The 22,747-nt window shown below is 52.5% G+C and overlaps 1 protein-coding gene across 1 annotated transcript; it reads left to right on the top strand.

Moving 5' to 3' along the window:
- Positions 1-947: 947 nt before the first annotated feature.
- Positions 948-22,260, top strand: CAVIN1 (caveolae associated protein 1). The gene is made up of 2 exons (XM_055257564.2): positions 948-1,628; positions 19,356-22,260. Exons 1-2 carry the CDS (start codon positions 1,158-1,160, stop codon positions 20,055-20,057), a joined length of 1,173 nt encoding a protein of 390 aa, XP_055113539.2. The 5' UTR covers positions 948-1,157; the 3' UTR covers positions 20,058-22,260.
- Positions 22,261-22,747: the final 487 nt, after the last annotated feature.

The following is a 22,747-nucleotide window of genomic DNA, read 5'->3' as shown; positions in this document are numbered from 1 at the left end:
CCACCGCGCCTGGCCTAAGAGAGGTGGGCTTTTAAAAAGGGCTTTACACCAGGCGCGGTGGCTCCCAGCACTTTGGGAGGCTGAAACCAGCAGATCACTTGAGCTCAGGAGTTCGAGACCAGCCTGGTCAAAATAGTGTAGACCCTGTTTCTAAAAAAATAAAAATTGAAAAAAATAAAAACTGAAAAAAATTAGCTGGGCGTGGTGGCAAGCGCCTATAGTTTCATCTACTCAGGAGGCTGAAGTGAGAGGATTGCTTGAGCCCAGTAGGTCGAGGCTGCAGTGAACTGTGATCGGACCGCTGCACTCCAGCCTGGGTGACAGAGTGACACCCTCTCTCAAAAAGGGGGGTTGGGAGGTGGGCTTTATTTTCCGTTTGATTGCCCATCTTAATTCTACTCTGTTAGGGCAATTCTAAAAGGAACTTAGAGGACCTTCACAGCCCTTCACCACCACCGTGACCCCAAGTACGTTCTCTTTCTTCCCCCCAACAAACAACCCCCTAAGCTTACCCCTGGGTTAGTAACCTGGTTGGGGTTGGTGATGAGGAAATCCGAGAGGCCTCTTAGAAAATACTGTCAAGGGCAAGGGTCCTTTTGCGCTCAAAAACTAAGTAAAGGCAAATACAAGATTTTGCCTATAATTTCAGAATCTCCTGGTCCACCCGACTCCCAGATCTTGAGGATTTTCGGATGAGCAATTCAAGTGAGAGGGGAACAGAGAGCAACACTCTTAGAACCTGATTCTGTTCCTCAGCTCGCATTCCTCCGCCCGTCCCGCTCCCGCCGCCAGCGGAGGCCCTAGTCTCCCGCTCCAACTATTCCAACCATCCCGGGAAGGGTGGGGCGCTCGGCTCCTGGGTCCCCCTCCGCCGCCCCGCCTCGTCGATCTCCCCTTCTGCCCCGGTCCCTCCCTTTCTGGGGTGGGGCCAGCCAATCAGCGATCAGACTCCGGAGTTTGGCCGGGGAGCGGGGGACCTCACCGATCCCCCGCCCAGCAGTTCTGGCCGCTGTCCCGGTGCGCACGGACGTGGCTCGAGTTTCCTCTGCTCTCCGCTCTCGCCCGCTCGCTCTCCACCCTTCCGCTCCTGCTTCTCTCCCGGTCTCCCGCTCCGGCTCCAGCTCCACCCGGCCGGCCCCGCACGGCTCCGGGTAGCCATGGAGGACCCCACGCTCTATATTGTCGAGCGGCCGCTTCCCGGGTACCCCGACGCCGAGGCCCCGGAGCCTTCCTCCGCTGGGGCTCAGGCGGCGGAGGAGCCGTCGGGGGCCGGCTCAGAGGAGCTGATCAAGTCGGACCAGGTGAACGGCGTGCTGGTGCTGAGCCTCCTGGACAAAATCATCGGGGCCGTAGACCAGATCCAGCTGACCCAAGCACAGCTGGAGGAGCGGCAGGCGGAGATGGAGGGCGCAGTGCAGAGCATCCAGGGCGAGCTGAGCAAGCTGGGCAAGGCGCACGCCACCACGAGCAATACGGTGAGCAAGCTGCTGGAGAAGGTGCGCAAGGTCAGCGTCAACGTGAAGACCGTGCGCGGCAGCCTGGAGCGCCAGGCGGGGCAGATCAAGAAGCTGGAGGTCAACGAGGCCGAGCTGCTGCGGCGCCGCAACTTTAAAGTCATGATCTACCAGGTGAGCCCACGGGGCGGAAGGCGCCCAGAGCTCCCGCGCCCGGCCCGCGTCCCCCGCCTGGGAGTTGGGGTGGGGAGACCTGCCCGTGGCGCTGCTCCCCTCCCAGCCTGGCCCGAGCGCCCGGGAGATCCACCCTCCTTCCGGCGAGCGCGGCTGGGGTGGGGTTGGGTGGGGTGGGATGGGGTGGAGGGAGCGGCGGACTCCTGGGGCGCGTAGAGGGGCGCGCTCAACACCTCGCACCTCCCCACTCAGATCCTTCTCTCCGGTCCCAAACTTGTAGCAGAACTTAATTAGCGGGTGGACTCGAGGACGCTGCCCCTCGCAGACCGCTCCCTCCCTAATTGGCTCTGTCAAACTTCTTCCTACTTGGGGGAAGTTTCCAGGAAAGTCAGGGGTCCCTGGCGATCGCTGGGGTCCGCTGTAAGCGGACACTGGCTGCGGGGCCCGGGCCTGGGGCCTCCGCGCCTGCGGGCCTGATATAGCGGGTGATTCAGGACTCAGGCACGCACCAGCGGGGGCTGTGCCAAGCTGGGAACGCGACCGCCAACCTTCTCCCCCGACCCTGCGCCCCTGCGCCCCCGCATCGGCCTCGGCGGCCCACCCCTGTCCCCTCGCTGCTCTCTGCTCCTGGCCACCTGGCATTTTCAGGCCCTTGAGGACACCCTCACCCGCGGCGCGCGGGCACCCTGGGCCTCCTGGAAGCGGGCGGGGCTGGGCGGGGAAGAGTGGGCGTCAGGAGTGCAAGAGGGGCTGGTGGAGTGGGTGGACAGCCCCTGCGGGGGTCTGGCGGCCTGGGCGCAGTCTGGGCTAGGTGAGACACCCCGCATGCCTGCGGGGGCGGGGGCCCGGCGCAGCAGCGCAGCTGGCGGGAGGAGGCTGGCTCCCCCACCCACCCCACCCCGGCTCCGCCCGGGGCCACTTGTTGCTTTCTTTGCACCTCTGCCCATTCCTCCCACTTGGATAAAAATGTAGCTTTTGGATCATAACCCGCAATAAACCTGGGAGTCTCGGGTTTCTATGCTGTTCCTCTCCACGCCGCCTCCGCAGTGCCATCGGGGATGAGATTTTGGGCTGGGCGGGAAGTGTTCCAGCCTGGCTCCTCCCTGCCTCCCAAAGGCCTGCTGATGCTCCTAACCCCAGGGAGGCGGGATCATGTGGGGCAGGGGGGTTAGTCTATGCTCCCCTCTCCCCTTCCTCTCCCTGCTGAAGGGAATGGAAAGAAAGGGAAGGCTGGATTTCCCACACCCTCCAAGTTAGAAGACCCCTTTCCGGGAGTTGTGGCTCTGCTGACTGCTCTGGGGCCTGGTCGAGCCGGGTTCTGAGTGACCATCTGGGGTGAGGTGAGGGGGTCCTTGGCTTGGTTTCCCCAGGAGGAGTTAAGATAGATGCAAATTAGGACAATATCTGGGAAGAGTAGAGACAGAAATGTGGGTCAGCTGGTACGTATCTGAGGTGGTGGGACAGAGGCAGAAATGGCACTTGTCCCCCTCCCCACCCTTACCCACGGATGACAGACTCCTCCCAGGAGGCATATACGTGGCTTTTAAAAAGCTTTACTTCCCCTACTTAAGCACTATTTGGATAGAAAATATTTGTCCAGAGCTATTTCCACTTAGTCTAACTGCTTGGAGGACGTGGGATGAGAGGGGGGCTTTTGACGTTTTTTAAGAGACCTGCTTAGTACTGGGGACATTGAGAGGAGCAGAACAAGACAGGGGTCTGGGACAAAAAGCCAGCTCTATATTTCCTCCAGAGCCTGGTGTGGCCAAGGGCCACCATGAAGAGCTCGAGGGGTGACCCTTCTCACTCTAACTGTCCCAGACCACAGAACCTGGGAAAAGTCTTGGCCTCGAAGTAAACTTCCCTATTCCAAAGATGGAGATTCTGAGAGAAGAAGGAAAGGTATGGAGCGAGAAAGACTTCTCTGCAGAGGCTACTGGCATCCCTCTGTTCCGCCCTCTCCAGCAATCTGCAGGGATATGTCTATATTTTAGGGGGTGGGAGGGAATGTGTTCTAATCACAGGTGGCTTCAAATGCACCTGCACTAAACCAAGGCCAGTGGGGGACAGAGAGTTGAGGTAGTAAGAGTAGCTCAAATGGAGTTCCAAACCCACAGAGGGAATAACTAAGAACTAAAATGGTCCCAACCTGGGGAGGACTTCAGACATAAGGAAAAGATTCCAGCAAATGGGGTGAGGATTTGGGAAAGCAGAACTTCTCTGAGCTGTAGAACAGATGTTCCAGGTGGGGACGATGGGGTGAGGACCCGGCTGCTGGAGGAAAGCAGAGGCTGCTCCTGCTCCTCCCCGAGGTCTGCAGGCCTGAGAAGGGAAGGAGGTAAAAATAGCTGTGTGCCTTGGCAGGCCTATTAGGGAAGATTGGGGGCAGCAGCATTTATGGTAAAGTCCGGCTGAAGGGGGAGGATGCTTGGGTGGCCAGGCAAAGAGACAGAGATTTGGAGAAAGTTTCCTGGGATGGTGTGAATTCTCTGGAGGGGCCATAGGGGAAGGGATGCTGTATTCCCCACTACAGGGGTGGGAGGTGATGATGTGGCAGTGGGGGCGGGGCAGAGGAGAACACCAAGGGATGGGAAGGCCCCCGTTGTGGGATGGAGACATCTGGCCTTCCATACCCTATTTTTGGGGAGAAAAGGAGGGAATCCCTTGTAGGGCCCCATCCCATATTCAGGGAACTTCTAGACTTAATGATTTCACAGTTTAAGTTTGCATTTGAACACACACACACACACACACACAAACACACACACACAAAATTCAGCACCTCCCACCCCAAGATATCACAGCCCTCATCTTAAACTCACTTCTGAGTCATTACTGCCCTTCTCTGGCATTTCCTTCCCTGTCTCCCAAACAAAACCTAGCAGTTTGACATCACATCCTATCAGGTGACACTTAGCTAGCAACAGCTAGTGAATGAGAGAAGTTAATTCTACTAGATATAGGAGTTATTGGACTGAGGGCTGCAGGACGATCAGTCCAGATTGTGAATATAGAGGCAGTTGCTCTAAAATACCATGCAGAGGCCGGGCTAGGTGGCTCATGCCTGTAATCCCACCACTTTGGGAGGCCGAGGCAGGTGGATCACTTGAGGTCAGTAGTTCGAGACCAGCCTGGCCAACATGGTGAAACCCCTCTCTACTAAAAATACAAAAATTAGCCAGGCATGGTGGTGAGCGCCTGTAATCCTGGTTACTCGGGAGGCTGAGGCAGAAGAATGGCTTGAACCTGGGAGGCGGAGGTTGCAGTGAGCCGAGATTGTGTTACTGCACTCCAGCCTGGGTGACAGAGTGAGACTCCATCTCAAAAATAATAATAATAATAACAATAAGTAAATAAAATAAAATACCATAAAGATGAGTGGAGCTATGATCATTAAAGAGCCAATTCTTCCAGGCAACAATTTGTTTTTTGGGGTTTTTTGGTTTTGTTTTTCAGACAAGGTCTCACTCTGTTGCCCAAGCTGGAGTGCAGTGACACAGTCATATCTTACTGCAGTCTTGAACTCTTGGGCTCAAGTGATCCTCCTGGTTCAGCCTCCCGAGTAGCTAGGACTACAGGTGCCCACCACCATGCCTGGCAAATTGGTTTTTTTTTTTTTCATATTTGTAGGGTCCGGGGTCTCACTTAGTTGCCCAGGCTGATCTCAAACTCCTGGGTTCAAACAGTTCTCCTGCCTGGGCCTCTCAAAGTGCTGAGACTACAGGCATGAGCTACCACGTGCATCCAGTTTGTTTATTTTTAAACTTAAAAAGGCTTTATTTTTAATTACTATGGATACATAATAGTTGTACATATTTTTGGAGTACGTGTGATATTTCGAGACAAGTATGCAATGTATAATGATCAAATCAGGGTAATTAGAGTATCCATCATATCAAGCATTTATCATTTCTTTGTGTTAGGAACATCCCACCTCCACTCCTTTAATTATTTTGAAATATGCAATAATTTCTGTTAACTCTATCACCCTATTGTGCTACTGAACATTAGATCTTATTCTTTCTATCTAACTGTATTTTTGTACCCATTAACCATCCCTCCAGGCAACAATTTGGAGAGTAGAGCTCTTTTAGATCCAGAAAGCGGGGATAAAATGGAAATACAGGGCTGGGCGCGGTGGCTCACACCTGTAATCCCAACACTTTGGGAGGCCGAGGCAGGCGGATCACCTGAGGTGGGGAGTTTGAGACCAGCCTGACCAACATGGAGAAACCCTGTCTCTACTAAAAATACAAAATTAGCCAGGCGTGATGGTGCATGCCTGTAATCCCAGCTACTCAGGAGGCTGAGGCAGGGGAATCACTTGAACCCGGGAGGCAGAAGTTGCGGTGAGCCGAGATCGCGCCATTGCACTCCAGCCTGGGCAACAATAGCAAAACTCGGTCTCAAAAGAAAAAAAAAAAAAAAAAAAAGGAAATACAGTCATGCATTGCTTAATGACTGGGATATGTTCAGAGAAATGCAGTGTTAGGCCACTTCCTCACTGTATGAACATCATAGAGTAACTTTACATAAACCTAAACAGTATAGCCTACTGCACACCTAGGCTGTATGATATAGCCTATTGCTCCTAGGCTACAAACCTATACAGCATGTTAATGTACTGAATACCGTAGGCAACTATAACACAATGGTAAGTATTTGTGTATCTAAATGTGTCTAAACATAGAAAAGGTGCAATAGCCCTGGCATGGTAGCTCATACCTGTAATCCCAGCACTTTGGGAGGCCGAAGCAGGTAGATCACTTGAGGTCAGAAGTTAGAGACTAGCCTGGCCAACATGGTGAAACCCCATCTCTAATTAAAAATACAAAAATTAGGTGGGTGTGGTGGTGGGTGCCTATAATCCTAGCTACTTGGGAGGCTGAGGCAGGGGAATCGTTTGAACCTGGGAGACGGAGGTTGCACCTGGACAAGAGAGCAAGACTCTGTCTCAAAAAAATAGTATAGTATAGTAAATACATAACCAGTAACACAGTCATGTATTATCAATATCAAGTATTATGTACTGTATATAATTGTATGGGCTAGACTTTTATACAACTGGTAGTGCAGCAGGTTTGTTTACACCAGCAATCACCATAAACACTTGAGTAATTCATTTCACCAACACATTATGATGGCTACAATGTCATTAGGTGATAGGAATTTTTTATCTCCACTACAATCGTTTTTTTTTTTATTTTGGAGACAAGTTTTCGCTCTGTTGCTCAGGCTAGAGTGCAGTGGCATGATCTTGGCTCACTGCAACCCCTCTGCCTCCCAGGTTCAAACAATTGTTCTTCTTCAGCCTTCCGAGTAGCTGGGATTTACAGGTGTGAGCCACCATGCCTGGCTAATATTTTTGTATTTTTTTTTTTTTTTTTTTTTTTTTTGAGACGGAGTCTTTCTTTGTCCCCCAGGCTGGAGTGCAGTGGCGCGATCTCGGCTCACTGCAAGCTCCGCCTCCCGGGTTCACGCCATTCTCCCGCCTCAGCCTCCCAAGTAGCTGGGACTACAGGCGCCCGCCAACACGCCCGGCTAATTTTTTGTATTTTTAGTAGAGACGGGGTTTCACCGTGTTAGCCAGGAGGGTCTCGATCTCCTGACCTCGTGATCCGCCCGCCTCGGCCTCCCAAAGTGCTGGGATTACAGGCTTGAGCCACCGCGCCCGGCCTCAATATTTTTGTATTTTTAATAGAGACAGGGTTTCACCATGTTGACCAGGCTGGTCTCGAACTCCTGGCCTCAAGCAATCCACCTGCCTTGGCCTTCCAAAGTGCTGAGATTACAGGCATGAGCCACCACAACCAGCCTCCATTACAATCTTATGGGACCATGGTTGTGTATGCCATCCGTTGACTGAAACGTCGTCATGCGGCTCGTGACTAAAAATGTGTTCTGGAGCAGTTTTGATGAGGCAAAGTCAGTGACCTACATATGGACCAGCAGCAAAGGCCCATCAGACCTGCTCCAAGTGCTTGGGGATAAGGGCCAGGAAGCATTTAAGGGATTAGGTGTCTCATGGGCATTAAAGGGTAGGGCACCAGGGCTGGAACAAGAGCCTGATGGCTTCTGCTCCCCAAATCGCAACCCAACCTGTACCTCTTTCCTGGATTCAACGCAAATTAGGGCTACATTGCTCCAGAAGAACCCCAAACCGTTGTCCAAAAATATTCTCAACCCAGGGCTCTGGTCCCTTTCATCCCTAAAACCCAGCGGCCATGGAGAGTATGCACAGTACATCCTTCCTCCCAAACTGAGTTTGGGTTGTTTTTCCCGGTCACTGGGTCCAAAGCAGGGAGGGTATTTTTAGGGGTATTCCCAAGACGAAACGAAATCATACTATCCCTGGGCTCCTCCCTCCCTTTTTTTTTTTTTCTTTTTGAAAAAGGGTCTTGGCCCTGCAGCCCAGGCTGGAGTGGTGTGATCATAGCTCACTGCAGCCTCAAACTCCTAGGCTCAAGCAATCTTCCCATCTCACAATCTCAGCCTCCCAAGTAGCTGGTACTACAGGCAGAAGCCACCATGCCCAGCTAATTTTTAAATTCTTTCCTTCCTTCTTTCCTTCTTCTTTCCTTCTTTTCTTTCTCTCTTTCTTTTTCTTTCTTTCTTTTCTTTCTTTCTTTCTTTCTTTCTTTCTTTCTTTCTTTCTTTCTTTCTTTTTCTTTCTTTCTTTCTTTCTTTCTCTCTGTCCTCTCTCCCTTCCTTCCTTCCTTCCTTCCTTTCCTTCCTTCTTTCTGTCTTTGTTTCTTTCTTTTCTTCTTTCTTTGACAGAGTCTTGCTCTGTCACCCAGCCTGGAGTGCAGTAGCGTGATCTCAGCTCACTGCAACCTCCATCTCCCGGATTCAAGCAATTTTCATGCCTCACCGTCCTGAGTAGCTGGGATTACAGGCATACGGCACCACACCTGCCTAATTTTTGTATTTTTAGCAGAGACAGGGGTTTCACCATGTTGGCTAGGCTGGTCTCGAACTCCTGACCTCAGGTGATCCACCTGCCTCAGCCTCCCAAAGTGCTGGAATTACAGGTGTGAGCCACTGTGCCCAGCCTAAATTTTTTTTCTGGAGGGTCCCCACTGTTGCTCAGGCTTGTCTCGAATTCCTGGGCCTAAGTGATACTCCTGCCTTGGCCGCCCAAAGTGCTGGGGTTACAGGCGTGAGCCACCCGGCCTTTTTATTTTTATTTTTCATATTGTAAAGATCGAAGTCAAAAGCATGAGGAGACAACAAAGAGTGGGCAACTGATAGCAAGAGGGGAGGGGATATTATTGCTAAGGAACTAACCTCAGAAGTAGGAGTGGCTTGGGCCATTTTTTTGGGAAATACAACATTGTGAATATTTTATCATTCTGTCATTATCATTTTTAAAATTTTTCTTTTCTTTTTTTTTTTTGTTTTGTTTTTTGTTTTGTTTTGTTTTTCTGAGACAGGGTCTCGCTCTGTTGCCCAGGCTGGAATGTAGTGGTAGCTATCACGGCTCACTGCAGCCCTTGCCGTCCGGGCTCAAGCATTCCTCCTGCCTCAGGCCCCCAAGTAACTAGGACTACAGACACGCACCACCACATCCAGCTAATTTTTGTATTTTTTGGTAGAGATGGGGTTTCTCCACATTGCCCAGGGTCTCCAATTCCTGAGTTCAAGCAATCCGTCTGCCTCGGCCTCCCAAAGTGCTGGGATTACAGGCGTGAGCCACCGCACCCGGCCTCATTATACACTTCTTGAGCTAGAAGACACTTTGCAAATAATCAACTTCATCTCCTTCATTTTGTGGTTTAGGAAGCTGAGGCCCAGAGAGGGGAAGTCACTAGCCTATTGTCACTCAAGTGATTGGGAGTCAAACTGGAGCCAGAACCCAGGTGTACCCTTCCGCTACACTCACTGCTCCCCACCCCCTCCTTCCGTTCTGGGCTCTGCAGCAGAAAGCTGGGTGAAGACTAGCCCTGACTAACCTAGGGTTAGCTGTGGCTCTGCCACTTGCTCAGGGAGTTTGCACATTCCTGGCCCTGGGGCTGCTTTGTGTGTGTTTGGGTGTGTGTGTGTGCAGTGTTGGCTATGAGTGGCCAGCATTGGTGGCCATTAGCTGCTTAGCCTTGTGAGTGCTGAAGTAGAGGCAATGTGTGGTCACCTGGCCTGGTGACAGTGGGAGGGGAGAGGTGTAGGGGAGGGGAGGGGTGTAGGAGAGGAGAGTGGGGGAGAGGAGGGGTGTAGGGGAGGGGAGGGGCATAGGGGAGGAGTGGAGCTCCTGGTCAGCCGTGGTGTGCCCTGGCAGGGACTCCACACATGCCTAGGAGAGGGACATGTTGTTTCCCTTTCTCTTCAGGCTCTCTGCCACTCCCACCTCCTCCTTGTACCCTGCAGGGCAGGTTGGGACCTGCTGCTTTGTTTTTTTGAGACTACAGGCTTTATCAAATACTGCTATTGCCTGAGTCCAATAGTGCCCCCAAGTGTCCCTCTCTCCTGATTGCTCAAAGAAAGAAGCCTATTGTCTTCGGCAACTCAGCCCCTCAGGAGAGAGAGTTGGGGGCTGCCGCAGAGGTCCAGAGGTCCCGGGACATAGACTCACCTGTCATAAAAATAGCTTGGTTTTGCCAGGCACAGTGATGTGTGCCTGTAGTCCCAGCTACTCAATAAGTTGAGGCAGGAGGATTGCTTGAGACTAGGAGTTTGAGGCCAGGTTGGGCAGCATAGACAGACCCTATCTTAAAAAAAAAAATAGAGCTTGGTTTTGGATCCTGATTTCTCTGTGCATTTTAGTGTATGATATCTTAAGTGGTAGCGAGAGGGAGGGGTGGTGAGGGAGACAGAAGGTGGGGACATGGCCAAAGGGAAATTGCCAGGATGTCCCTCTTCCATGCCTATCCCTCTCATTTGGGGTAGCATCCTGTGTCCACCCTACTCCAGGGAAGAATGAAAACAGATTAATCTGGGCACACTGGCTCATGCCTGTAATCCCAGCACTTTGGGAGGCTGAGGTGGGTGGACCACTTGAGGTCAGGAGTTCAAGACCAGCCTGGCCAACATGGCGAAACTCCGTCTCTACCAAAAATACAAAAAAAATTAGCTGGGCATGGTGGCACACACCTGTAATCCCAGCTACTAGGGAGGCTGAGGCAGGAGAATCACTTGAACTCAGGAGGCAGAGATTGCAGTGAGCCAAGATCATGCCACTGTACTCCACAGCCTGGGTGACAGAGCAAGACTCCGTCTAAAAAACAACAACAACAACAAAACTGGGATTGGCAGAGTCTGACTCTGAAGACAGTGAAGTTGTGTGCCTTTGTATTTACTCATCTGAGCCTCCCCAGTTATAATCCAACAACTGGCCCCTTAGAAAACTCCTTATCCACGCCTAGCAGCCTCCGTAGTCTTCCTATGATTATGGCTGGGGAAGGGTTGGAGGTGGAAGCCCAAGAATGGGACTGGGGAATGTTGTAGAGGGAGGAAGGGAGGGATTCAATTGAAGCTGTGTTTATTAATTCATGGGCTTGAGTTTGCCTCACCCCTTTTGGCCCCAGGGACCTCTTTTTTTTTTTCTTTTTGAGACAGAGTCTTGCTCTGTCGCCCAGGATAGAGTGAAGCGGCTGGACCTCAGCTCACTGCAACCTTCACCTCCCGGGTTCAAGCAATTCTCCTGCCTCAGCCTCCCTAGTAGCTGAGATTACAGGCATGTGCCAACAGGCCCCACTAACAGTATTTTTTGCAGAGATCTGGGCCATGTTGCTGAGGCTGGTCTTGAACTCCTGGGCTCAAGGGATCCACCCACCTTGGCCTCCAAAGTGCTGGGATTACAGAGATTACAGGCATGAGCCACTGTGCCCAGCTCCCAGGGCCCTCTTGATGAAGCATTTAAAATGAGTTTCTAGGCCAAGCATTGTGGTGGCTCATGCCTGTAATCCCAGCACTTTGGGAGCCCAAGGAGGGCAGATCACTTGAGGTCAGGAGTTCAAGACCAGCCTGGCCAATATGGTGAAACCCCATCTCTGCTAAAAATTCAAAGTATTAGCTGGGCACGGTGGCATGCACCTGTAATCCCAGCTACTTGGGAGGCCGAGGCAGGAGAATCGCTTGAACCTAGGAGGCGGAGGTTGCAGTGAACTGAGATCAGAGATCATGCCACTGCACTACAGTTTAGCAGCCTGGGTGATAGAGAGAGACTCCATCTCAAAAAAAAAAAAAAAAAAATAGGCCAGGCGCAGTGGTTCCCGCCTGTAATCCCAGCACTTTGGGAGACCAAGACAAGAGAATCACTTGAGGTCAAGAGATCGAGACCAGCCTGGCCAACACAGTGAAAACTGTTCTCTACTAAAAATACAAAATTAGCTGGGCGTGGTAGCATGCACCTGTAATCCCAGCTGTTCGGGAGGCTGAGGCAGGAGAATTACTTGCCTGGGAGGTGGAGGTTGCAGTGAGCCAAGATCGTGCCACTGCACTCCAGCCTGGGCAACAGAGTGAGACTTTGTCTCAAAAAAATAAAATAAAATAGTTTCTAGCCTGGGCAACATAGCGAGACCTTGTCTCTACCAAAAAAAACAAAAAACAAAAAACAAAAACAAAAACAAAATTAGCCGGGTTTGATGGTACACACCTGTAGTCCTAGATATTTGGGAGGCCGAGGTAAGAAGGTTGCTTGAGCCCAGGAGTTGGAGGCTGCAGTGAGCTATGATTGTGCACTGCACTCCAGCCTGGGCAACAGAGCAAGACCCCATTTCTAAAAAAAAAAAAAAAAAAAGTGGTTTATTTTATTTCCATCCTAATACATTGTGCTCCCCTCCCTACTCACCAGCCCCTACTCCGCATGCCACCAAGCCCCTTTTTCTCAACTCCTTTCGCACCCACTCCAAGCCCCATTTAAACCCCTTTTCCTCATCTTAGCCCAAGAAGAAGCCGAATGCACCCTCTGACCTGGCCACACCCAAGATCGTGCCTTTTGACCTGCCTGAGACTGAGCCCTTTGACCTGAAGCCTGAGACAGTGCCTGAGCTCCCACCCTTTGACCAGACGCCTAGGGCACTGCCGTATTACCCAGAGCCTGGGCCCCGGCCCACCCCAGAGGAGCCGACAGCCGGTGGGAGTGTTTAGGTTCTCCCGGATCCCGTTCTGTGGGTGTAGGGTATCTCTCCAGTCCACTGTCAGCCCACAGCCTGGTGGCGATCACTGCCAGGAGGGCCACCATCCCCAGCCACTGCCCACTGTGGACGGGTGCCGGGTACTGTGAGAACACTGGCGTTATGCAGAGTTCAGGAGAATGGGGTGTATACAGTGGGGGTGGGAGGGGAATGGAAGGGGCCTCCCCACTTCTTGGTTTCTGTTTTTAATAGTAAATGCTCCCCCACACTTAAGCTGCACCCGAAGGCTGCCCAGCATGAAGGCGCATGGCTTCTGGTTCTGCCCTTCCCCCTGCTGCCTCCTCCTCAGGGACAACCCAGTTTGGCTCAAAGCCTCTTTGGAGAGGGCCATCATGAGGCCCAGGCCTGGGGTCTGTTCTGTGCCCTCTCCACCCACTCCCTGCAGCTGAGGAAAACATTTACACGTATTTTTTCCAGTTTCTTTTAGAAAATGCTTTGCAAAGAGGTCGCTTATGTTCGCCAGATCCTGCCTTGGGTGGGGTGCCCAAAAGCTGCCAACTCACAGAGGCCAGGAGGGGGACATTCTAGCTGGCTCTGGCTCAGGACCTCTGGCCTTCCTATAGCAGAGTGTTTCTCAACTTAAAAAAAATATTTAAAAAAAAATTTTTTTTAGAGATGGGGTCTTACCCAGCCCAGGCTGGTTCTGAACTCCTGGGCTCAAGTGATCCTCCCGCCTCAGCTTCCCAAAGTGCTGGGGTTACAGGTGTGAGCCACCTCACCCAGCCAGTTTTTGTTGTTGTTGTTTTCATAATCACTCCCATGTAGAGACATTTTAGTTTTTTTTGAGACATAGTCCTACTCCGTCACCCAGGCTGGAGTGCAGTGGAGTGATCTCTGCTCACTACAACCTCGGCCTCCTCTCTTCAAGTGATTCTCCTGCCTCAGCCTCCCGAGTAGCTGGGATTACAGGCATGTGCCACCACACCCAGCTAGTTTTTGTATTTTTTGGTAGAGATGGGGTTTCTAACCCCTGACCTCAGGTGATCTGCCCGCGTTGGCCTCCCAAAGTGCTGGGATTACAGGTGTGAGCCACCGCCCCTGGCCCTTTCAGATTTTTTTTTTTTTTTTTTTTTGAGACAGAGTCTCGCTTTGTCGCCAGGCTGGAGTATAGTGGCACAATCTCGGCTCACTGCAATCTCCACCTCCCTGGTTCAGCCTCCCGAGTAGCTGGGATTACAGGCTTGTGCCACCACACCCAGCTAATTTTTGTATTTTTAGTAGAGACGGGGTTTCACCATGTTGGCCAGAATGGTCTCGATCTCCTGACCTCATAATCTGCCCACCTCGGCCTCCCAAAGTGCTGGGATTACAGGCGTGAGCCACCACATCTGGCCCCTTTTAGATAGTTGTAACCAAGCTGTTCATCTCCCTCATGAAATGTTAAAACAATAGATAAACTGTATATCCGTTTATGTACTGTGGCTCTTGGGAGTGGCACAAATCATTGTGATATCTAAGTCCCCTCCCAATCTCCAAGAATCAATTTTCATCCTTTCGGATGCAATTTCACCCCTGCCAAGAATGCATGCTAGAGCAGAAGGGAGGGACACTTCTGCCCTTGGGGTCTCTCATCTCCTTGTCTTAGCAACCTCTAGCAGAGGTCCTGAGTTTTAAAGACGTTCTCCCCCCTTCACCTCTCCCCTCCTCTGCACCCTCTTCTCTTCTAACATACACCCTAAGCAGATCCTGGGTCTCTGAATTACCACTCCAGTCTCCTCCAGCCATTCCCAGGCAGTGGTTGGGGACCTAGAGCTGGTCAGCCCTAAGTCAAGAGAGCCTCCTACCCAGACCCATGTGGCGTCTGTCCCTTCTCCCTAACAAATGTGGAGTGCCTGGCCAAGGGCCAGATTCGTAATAGGTGCTCAATGACATTATAATCTTATAAAAATCTTCCTAAGCCAGATCTCAAGTTTAGACAGCAGGGTTGGGGGTGGAGTGGAAGAAGCTGGGAGCATCCCTGTGGCTCCTCTACATCCATCGAGGATTGAGGAGCTGTATGTGCTTGGCAAAGGGCAGGGGGAGCTGTACATGCTTTTGTTCAGACCTGGTCATTAAAGGTAACTGGAAACCAAGCCTGTTGGGAGTGGTGGTTTTGTTTAATAAAAACGGGAAACAGAACGAGCAGAGCCGTCCCTCCTTGCCATCCCCTGAGGTCCTTCCTTTGGCTTAGGAGCTCTGCCAGGGAAGTAGGGGTGGGACAAGGGTGCCTGGCCTATGTGCCCAGGGTGGAGGGAGATGATTTTGGGTTGTGTTTGTGGTGGTTGTACCAGCAGGCAGATGGGTGGAACCAAGACAGCACTCCAAGGCTGTGAGTCATGGGGGAAACCTGGCCTGGAGTGGAGAGGAAAAGCTGATGGTGGAATACCCTCTCCAGAGCCAGCCTATTGGACATTATCCCAGGATTCAGCTCAAGTTGTTTTTGTCTCCTGTCCCCTGACCTTCCACCAAGAAGGCAGCTTCTATGGTGTAAGCCGTCACTCCAGGGGAAGCCTACGATGAATGAGGTTAGAGCCCCCAGATCCCTTACTGGTCTGGAGAGATTTCTAAATCCAGGAATAAACCTCCCCTTGGCCAGACACAGTGGCTCATGCCAGAAATCTCAGCACTTTGGGAGGCCGAGGCAAGGGGATCACTTGAGCCCAGGAGTTTGAGACCAGCCTGGGCAACATGGTGAGACTCTGCCTGTACAAAAACTACAAAAATTAGCTGGGCATGGTGGCATGCGCCTGTAGTTCCAGCTACTTAGGAGGCTGAGGTGGGAGGATCACTAGAGCCCAGGAGGTTGAGGCTGTAGTGACCTGTAATCATGCCACTGCACTTCAGCCTGGTTGACAGAACAAGATCCCATCTCAAAACAAACAAACAAAAACACACAAATGGCCAGATGCGGTGGCTCATGCCTGTAATCCCAGCACTTCGGGAGGCCAAGGTGGGAGGATCACTTGAGGTCAGGAGTTCAAGATCAGCCTGGCCAACATGGTGAAACCCTGTCTCTACCAAAAAATACAAAAACTAGCTGGGTGTGGTGGCACATGCCTGTAATCCCAGCTACTTGGGAGGCTGAGGCAGGAGAACCGCTTGAACCCAGGAGGCAGAGGTTGCAGTGAGCCGAGATCGCGCCACTGCACTCCCACCTGGGTGACAGAGTGAGACCATGTCTCAAAAAAAAAAAAAAAAAAAAAAAAAAGGCCGGGCACGGTGGCTCACACCTGTAATCCCAGCACTTTGGGAGGCTGAGGAGGGTGGATCACATGAGGCTGGGAGTTCAAGACCAGCCTGACCAACATGGAGAAACCCCATCTCTACTAAAAATACAAAATTAGCTAGGTGTGGTGGCACGTGCCTGTAATCTCAGCTATTTGGGAGGCCCAGGCAGGAGAAACGCTTGAACCCAGGAGGTGGAGGTTGCGGTGAGCCGAGATCGTGCCATTGCACTCCAGCTTGGGGAACAAGAGCAAAACTCCATCTCAAAAAAAAAAAAAAAACCGAAAAACAAAAACCTCCTCTCCCTAGGATTGCTCCCTTATGTTGTAGTTTGAGAGCTTTCATGAGGCACTAGGAAGATGGCATTGGCTATAAGAAGTCTGTAGCTCTCTCCCCAGTCCCATTCACTTCCAAGTTCAGCTGCCAAAGACCTTTATCTAGGAAGCCAGAGGCCAGGAAAACCAGCCAGCTCAGCCTTTAGGGGTAGGGGTGGAGCAGGCAGCAGGGGTAGGGGAGAAGCGGGGGATGCTGGGGGTAGGGCAGAGAAACAAAGTGGATTTGTTTTCCAGCAGCTGGGGCTGTTCCTGACTATTCCCTGCCTGTCACCCTTAATCCCTCCCTAGCCTATTCACATTGTCTGAGTTTAGTGAAAGGAGGGGCTCTCTCCACCGTTTGGTGGGGCGTGGGTGGGTTTTTAGTCTGGTAGGTTATGAAGGAAAGATCAGAGCTGAATTTTTTTAAATATATATATACTGGGCCTGCAGGTAAATTCTGGGTGGAGATGGATGAAGAGGGTTTAGATCCTACAATGATGTATAAGTCTTAACTGATACTCACTCCAGTAGCAGACAGGGTAAGGGTGATTGTAGGAGCCCAAAGTGAATGACTGGAAATCAGAGGGAATGCAAAGAGAAGTTGAGACCCTCCTACACTCAGAACAAGGAAAATACCCTTCAATTTCAGTGAATGATAAGAGGCAGAGGGATAAACAAAATGCCCTAGGATGCCCATGATCTGCACTAAGCTGCCTATGGCAGGTGGAGACTACAAGTCCCAGCATGCCCTGTGCCCAGGTCACCTTGCCTGCTGGGAGGTGTAGTTGAGTAACAGAGAGCTGGAGGTGGCGTGGTGCCCAGCAGAGCTGATGCCCAGATGAGAGAAGAGGTGGAGCCAGCATTCCCTCTTTGTCCCTGCTAATGCTATTGACAAGAAGGGAAGGAAGTTGGGAGAGGGTGTTCCTAGTTTTCAGTGTAAACCAGGAAACTCTGGGGGGATGTTGATGGGAGGGAAGAGGAAAGAGGTTGGGGGCTGTGGAAGGAATTTCTGTAGCAGGTGGTTCAGAGATACCGAGCGGCCTATGTATAGGGGTGTGTGTGTGTGTGTGTGTGTGTGTGTCTGTGAGAGGACTCAGTTTATGTTGCCTCATTTTCTTAGGGGACAGGATTTTTCTTACAATTCTGGGAAATGGTCTTCAGAAAACTCTTTAGAAAAGCGACTATCTCTCATTCCTTCATTTGAAGTCCCTAAAGGGAGTCTGGGCCAAAGAGGAGATCCTATTGATGATCTTGGTCTGCCCTTTCCCTTTCTGTGCTCAGCCTCCCTTGCTTTCTGATGGGGGTGGAGGTGGGGGGAGGGAGTGATCCAGAGATTCTGAAATGTTGGCTAGAGTCAAGATCTTGGAAAATCTTCCTGGAATGGAAAGTAGTTCTGGTGCTAAGTCCTCCAAGGAGAAGACAGAAAAGCAAAGAACTGGCTCTGAGCTCCAGGGTCATGGGGAATCTGAGACCACCCATCCTACCCCTAGACCCCTGAACTCAGGCTTTGTGCCGGGCACAAAGGGTAGGGAAAGCAAGAATTGAAAAGTAATCTCTCTTCTATCCCAAGGTAGGGAAGTCGCAACCAGAAGAAATATCCAGACTGGGGAGAAAACATGTCCGTGGCTCCCAGCCAGCTTCTTCCTCTTTCCAACATCAATTTTTAAATGTGGGGGAGGGGGAGAATGACCACTGGTAGAGCCAAACAGTATGAAGGAGTCAAGGAAGGTGGAGGTGGAGGAGGGTGGACCACAGTTCTCCATCTCTAAGGCTGGTTCTGAAATAGCTTGAGGCCGGGAGCAGTAGCTCATGCCTGTAATCCCAGCACTTTGGGAGGCCAAGGTGGGTGGATCATTTGAGGTCAGGGGTTCGAGACCAATCTGACCAACATGGTGAAACCCCGAGTCTACTAAAAATACAAAAAAATTAGCCAGGTGTGGTGGTGCGTGCCTGCAGTCCCAGCTACTCAGGAGGCTGAGGCAGGAGAATTGCTTGAACCTGGGAGGCGGAGGTTGCAGTGAGCAGAGATCGTGTCACTGCACTGCAGCCTGGGCGACAAAGCGAGACTCCATCTAAAAAAAAAAAAAAATGAAATAGCTTGAGTCTGGGAAATGCACTCCCTTTACTTTACCTGCTTGGGTGGGTAGGTGTAGCTGTGGGCTCAAATCCCTAACCGCTTTCAGCCTAAACAGACACTCCCACCACTTGCTTTTCGGCCTGGCTCGGGCAGTGTGCGATTTGCGGCACCAGAGGGCGCTCCGCCCATTTCCAAAGTGGAGCTGTGTCTCCCGAGGGCCGCAGTGGTTTAATATCATCTGCGGGTGGACAGGGCGCAGGACAGTGTTGGACCACCACAGAGATTTTAGCCCAAGTGCAATTATTACGCAGCCCCATCTCCGACCCGAAGCTTGGTCCCCTGCTCGCGCGGTCTGTTTAGTCACCATTCGTTCAACACTCATGTATTTTTTTAGAGAATGGCGGCGCGAGGCCGGGCGCGGTGGCTCACGCCTGTAATCTCAGAATTTTGGGAGGCCGAGGTGGGCGGATCACCTGAGGTCGGGAGTTCCAGCCTGACCAATTGGGAGACCAGCCTGACCAATATGGAGAAACACCGTCTCTACTAAAGATACAAAATTTAGCCGGGCGTGGTGGCGGGCACCTGTAATCCCAGCTACTCGGGAGGCTGAGGCAGGAGAATTGCTTGAACCCGGGAGGCAGAGGTTGCGGTGAGCCAAGATCGCGCCCACTGCACTCCAGCCTGGGCAACAGAGCGAGACTCCGTTTAAAAAAAAAAAAAAGAGAGAGAGAATGGCGACGCGGGGCTAGGGGACCGGAGATGGGGGCTATGTTGCCCAGGCTTGTCTCAAACTCCTGGACTCAAGCCATCCTCCTGCCTCGGTCTCCCAGAGCGCTAATACTACAGGCGTGAGCCTACACACATTTATTGAGCGCCCGCCAGTTTCCTGGGGACCACGAGCGTCCCGTGCTCCCCTCTCTCCAGGATCGTCACCGCCCTGACTCAGGCTCGCCCACGTCCCCCTCCTCCGACCCCTCTCATGTCCCTTCTCCTCTTCCCTTAGGATGAAGTGAAGCTGCCGGCCAAACTGAGCATCAGCAAATCGCTGAAAGAGTCGGAGGTGCTGCCAGAGAAGGAGGGCGAGGAGCTGGGCGAGGGCGAGCGGCCCGAGGAGGACGCAGCGGCGCTGGAGCTGTCGTCGGACGAGGCGGTGGAAGTTGAGGAGGTTATTGAGGAGTCCCGCGCAGAGCGTATCAAGCGCAGCGGCCTGCGGCGCGTGGACGACTTCAAGAAGGCCTTCTCCAAGGAGAAGATGGAGAAGACCAAGGTGCGCACCCGCGAGAACCTGGAGAAGACGCGCCTCAAGACCAAGGAAAACCTGGAGAAGACGCGGCACACTCTGGAGAAGCGCATGAACAAGCTGGGCACGCGCCTGGTGCCCGCCGAGCGGCGCGAGAAGCTGAAGACGTCGCGGGACAAGTTGCGGAAATCCTTCACGCCCGACCACGTGGTGTACGCGCGCTCCAAGACCGCGGTCTACAAGGTGCCGCCCTTCACCTTCCACGTCAAGAAGATCCGCGAGGGCCAGGTGGAAGTGCTCAAGGCCACGGAGATGGTGGAGGTGGGCGCCGACGACGACGAAGGCGGCGCGGAGCGCGGGGAGGCCGGCGACCTGCGGCGCGGGAGCAGCCCCGACGTGCATGCGCTGCTGGAGATCACCGAGGAGTCGGACGCCGTGCTGGTGGACAAGAGCGACAGCGACTGAGCCGCCCCCGCCGCCACCCACCCCATTCCTCGCTCCTTCCGAACTTCCTCTTTCGCATTCTCTCTCGGCCCGAACTGGCTGAGATTTTTCTAAATTGAAAACACGCCCCTCCCCCACGCCTCCAGGAACTCCCCTCCCAGTCTTAGAGCTGTTAGGACCCGATGGGGAGGCAGCCCCCGCAGTGGACAGCCCCCGCTTGGACACAGTCCTGGTGGAATGGGAAGGGAATGGTCAATCCCTGTCCTGGTTGTCCAAGTCGGGATCTCAGACGAAATTGCAGTGATTCCACGGTTAGGCCCCCCTAGGGGGGCTGCCTTCCCCTCAGCCTCTCCCCACACCACCCACCCAGCTGCTGTCATTCCGCTCGCTGAGCTCTTCTTCATTCTCACCCTGACCCCTGGGGGACTCAAAGCCAAAACTGCCCAAAGAGGAAAGATTGAATCCTAAAGGGGATCCTTGCCCCCATGGGAGGCCCCCTACTAGAGGGACGTGAAAGCAGCTTTTGGGGGAAACTGAGGCAGTGGGGAAGACAGAGCAGAATGAGCCCCCACCCTGGCTGGGGGTCCAGCACAGGCTGTATCTGCAGAGGGTCCCAAAGGAACACTGGAGCCAAGAGAAGCCCTGGGAAGGAGGGGTGGGGAACGACATGCATGTAGGGGATGGTACGCTGATGTGTTTATGCACCTGTACACAGAAGCGCATGGCCATGGCTTTGGAAAGGAGAATGGGAAAATAGAAGAAGGTCGGCCGGGCTTGGTGGCTTATGCCTGTAACCCCAGCACTTTGGGAGGCCGAGGTGGGCAGATCACCTGACAGGAGTTCGAGACCAGCCTGGCCAACACCCCATCTCTACTAAGCGAAAACCCATCTCTACTAAAATTACAAAAATTAGCCGGGTGTGGTGGCGCATGCCTGTAATCCCAGCTACTTTGGAGGCTGAGGTGGGGAGAATTGCTTGAACCTGGGAGGTGGAGGTTGCAGTGAGCCAAGATCGTGACACTGCACTCCAGCTTGGGTGACAGAGTGAGACTCCATCTCAACAGAAGGAAAATAGGAGAAGGTGGAAATGGGTGAAGAGAGAAGTCCCCTCACTAGCTGCATGAGAAATCTATCTTACTGTGGTTCTCCATGGGCAGCAGGACCATTTTTCAGAATCAATAGGGAGGACAGTGTGAGAAGGCAATGATCCAAAGAGGACAGAGAGGTCAGCCCTACCGGACCATTCAAATGGGCTCTCAGAGGCACCCCCAGGGGCAGCCCATTTCTCAAAGTCCAGAAAATTAGGGTCCCAGAAGGGGGCAGTAGCAGGCTGGGAGTTAGGAGGGAGAGCAGGGTGCTGGCCCTGCCACCAAGTTGAGAGCTGGAGGGGAGGTGGGGAGAGCACATCACAGAGCAGCCAGCCCTGGTTCACTCCTGGCAGTTTCTTAAGCTCCTTCCCTAGCCGGGCTTGGTGGCACGTACCTGTGGTCTCAGCTACTCCGGAGGCTGAGGCGGGAGGATCGTCAGAGCCCAGGAGTTTGAGGCTGCAGTGAGCTATGATCGTGCCTCTGTGCTCCATCCTAGGCAACAAGGGAGACGCTGTTTAAAAAAGAAAAAATCCTTCCCTAGAGCTAGTATCCTAAAGCTGCAGAGCTAGCCAAGACCTCATTGGTTTCCTTGTCCTTGGGGTGCCTTTCCTGAATCTTTGGGGGTGAAGGGAGTGTTGCTCCCAGTCCAGAGGCCTGATTCTGTTCAGATCAGGTTCTCAAGACACGAGTCCCCTTGTTCCTCCCCACTAAAGGAGGTTTGTTAGAAGCAAGAACAGCCCGTCTCCCCAGTCACAGCCTGAAGGGAGGCCCCGAGAGCTTCCTCCTTCCCCCGACCGGCTCCTTACCTTCTCTGCCCTGCTGTTTAGAACTGCAGCTCATTGTTTTAAGGGATTGGGGGAGGGAGCCTGGGGACACAAACGTTTTATACAATACAAAGCTTTGCTTTTTTTTTTTTTTCCTTCCTTTTCCCTTTCTTGGTTCTCTTCTCTCCTCTGAATGGTTGAAGGCCCCTCTGCTAAGGGAGATTGGGGATTGTGGGACAAGGTCCCTTGGTGCTGATGGCCTAAAGGGGCCTGAGCTGTGGGCAGATGCAGTTTTCTGTGGGCTTGGGGAACCTCTCACGTTGCTGTGTCCTGGTGAGCAGCCCGACCAATAAACCTGCTTTTCTAAAAGGATCTGTGTTCGATTGTATTCTGTGAAGGCAGTTACGTAGGGTTACAGAGGGCAGGTGGGAAGGAGGGAGAAAGAGAAGGAGGGAGAACTGTTGGTATAAACTTGTCTCACGCGCCTGGGGTGGGGGAAGGCCAGGGAGATAACAATAATTGCCAATTTATTGAGCCCTTACTCTCTGCCAGGAACTGTTCTAAGCACTTTGGTATGCAATTGCTTATTTAATCTCATAACAGCCCCACTAGGCAGAGCCTATCATTGTCATTCCCAGTCTAGATATGAGGAAACAGTGACTTGTCTAAGGTGCCATAGCTGGGAAGCAGTGGAGCTGGGATTCAAAGGCACCTGGATCCTCAATCTGTTTCATGGTTATAACCCTGTGTCTGTACCGGGTTGTACAGTCTGTTTCATGGTTATGACCCTGTGTCTGTACAGGGTCTGTAACCCTGTGCCCCCTGGATCCACTTCCCTGCAGTCAGGGCATTAGCCCTC

Source organism: Symphalangus syndactylus, chromosome 20 (genome assembly GCF_028878055.3).
Source record: "Symphalangus syndactylus isolate Jambi chromosome 20, NHGRI_mSymSyn1-v2.1_pri, whole genome shotgun sequence".
Lineage (NCBI taxonomy): Eukaryota > Metazoa > Chordata > Mammalia > Primates > Hylobatidae > Symphalangus > Symphalangus syndactylus.
Note: the sequence above shows the minus strand (reverse complement) of the source record. Positions and strands in the feature narration are given on the sequence as shown.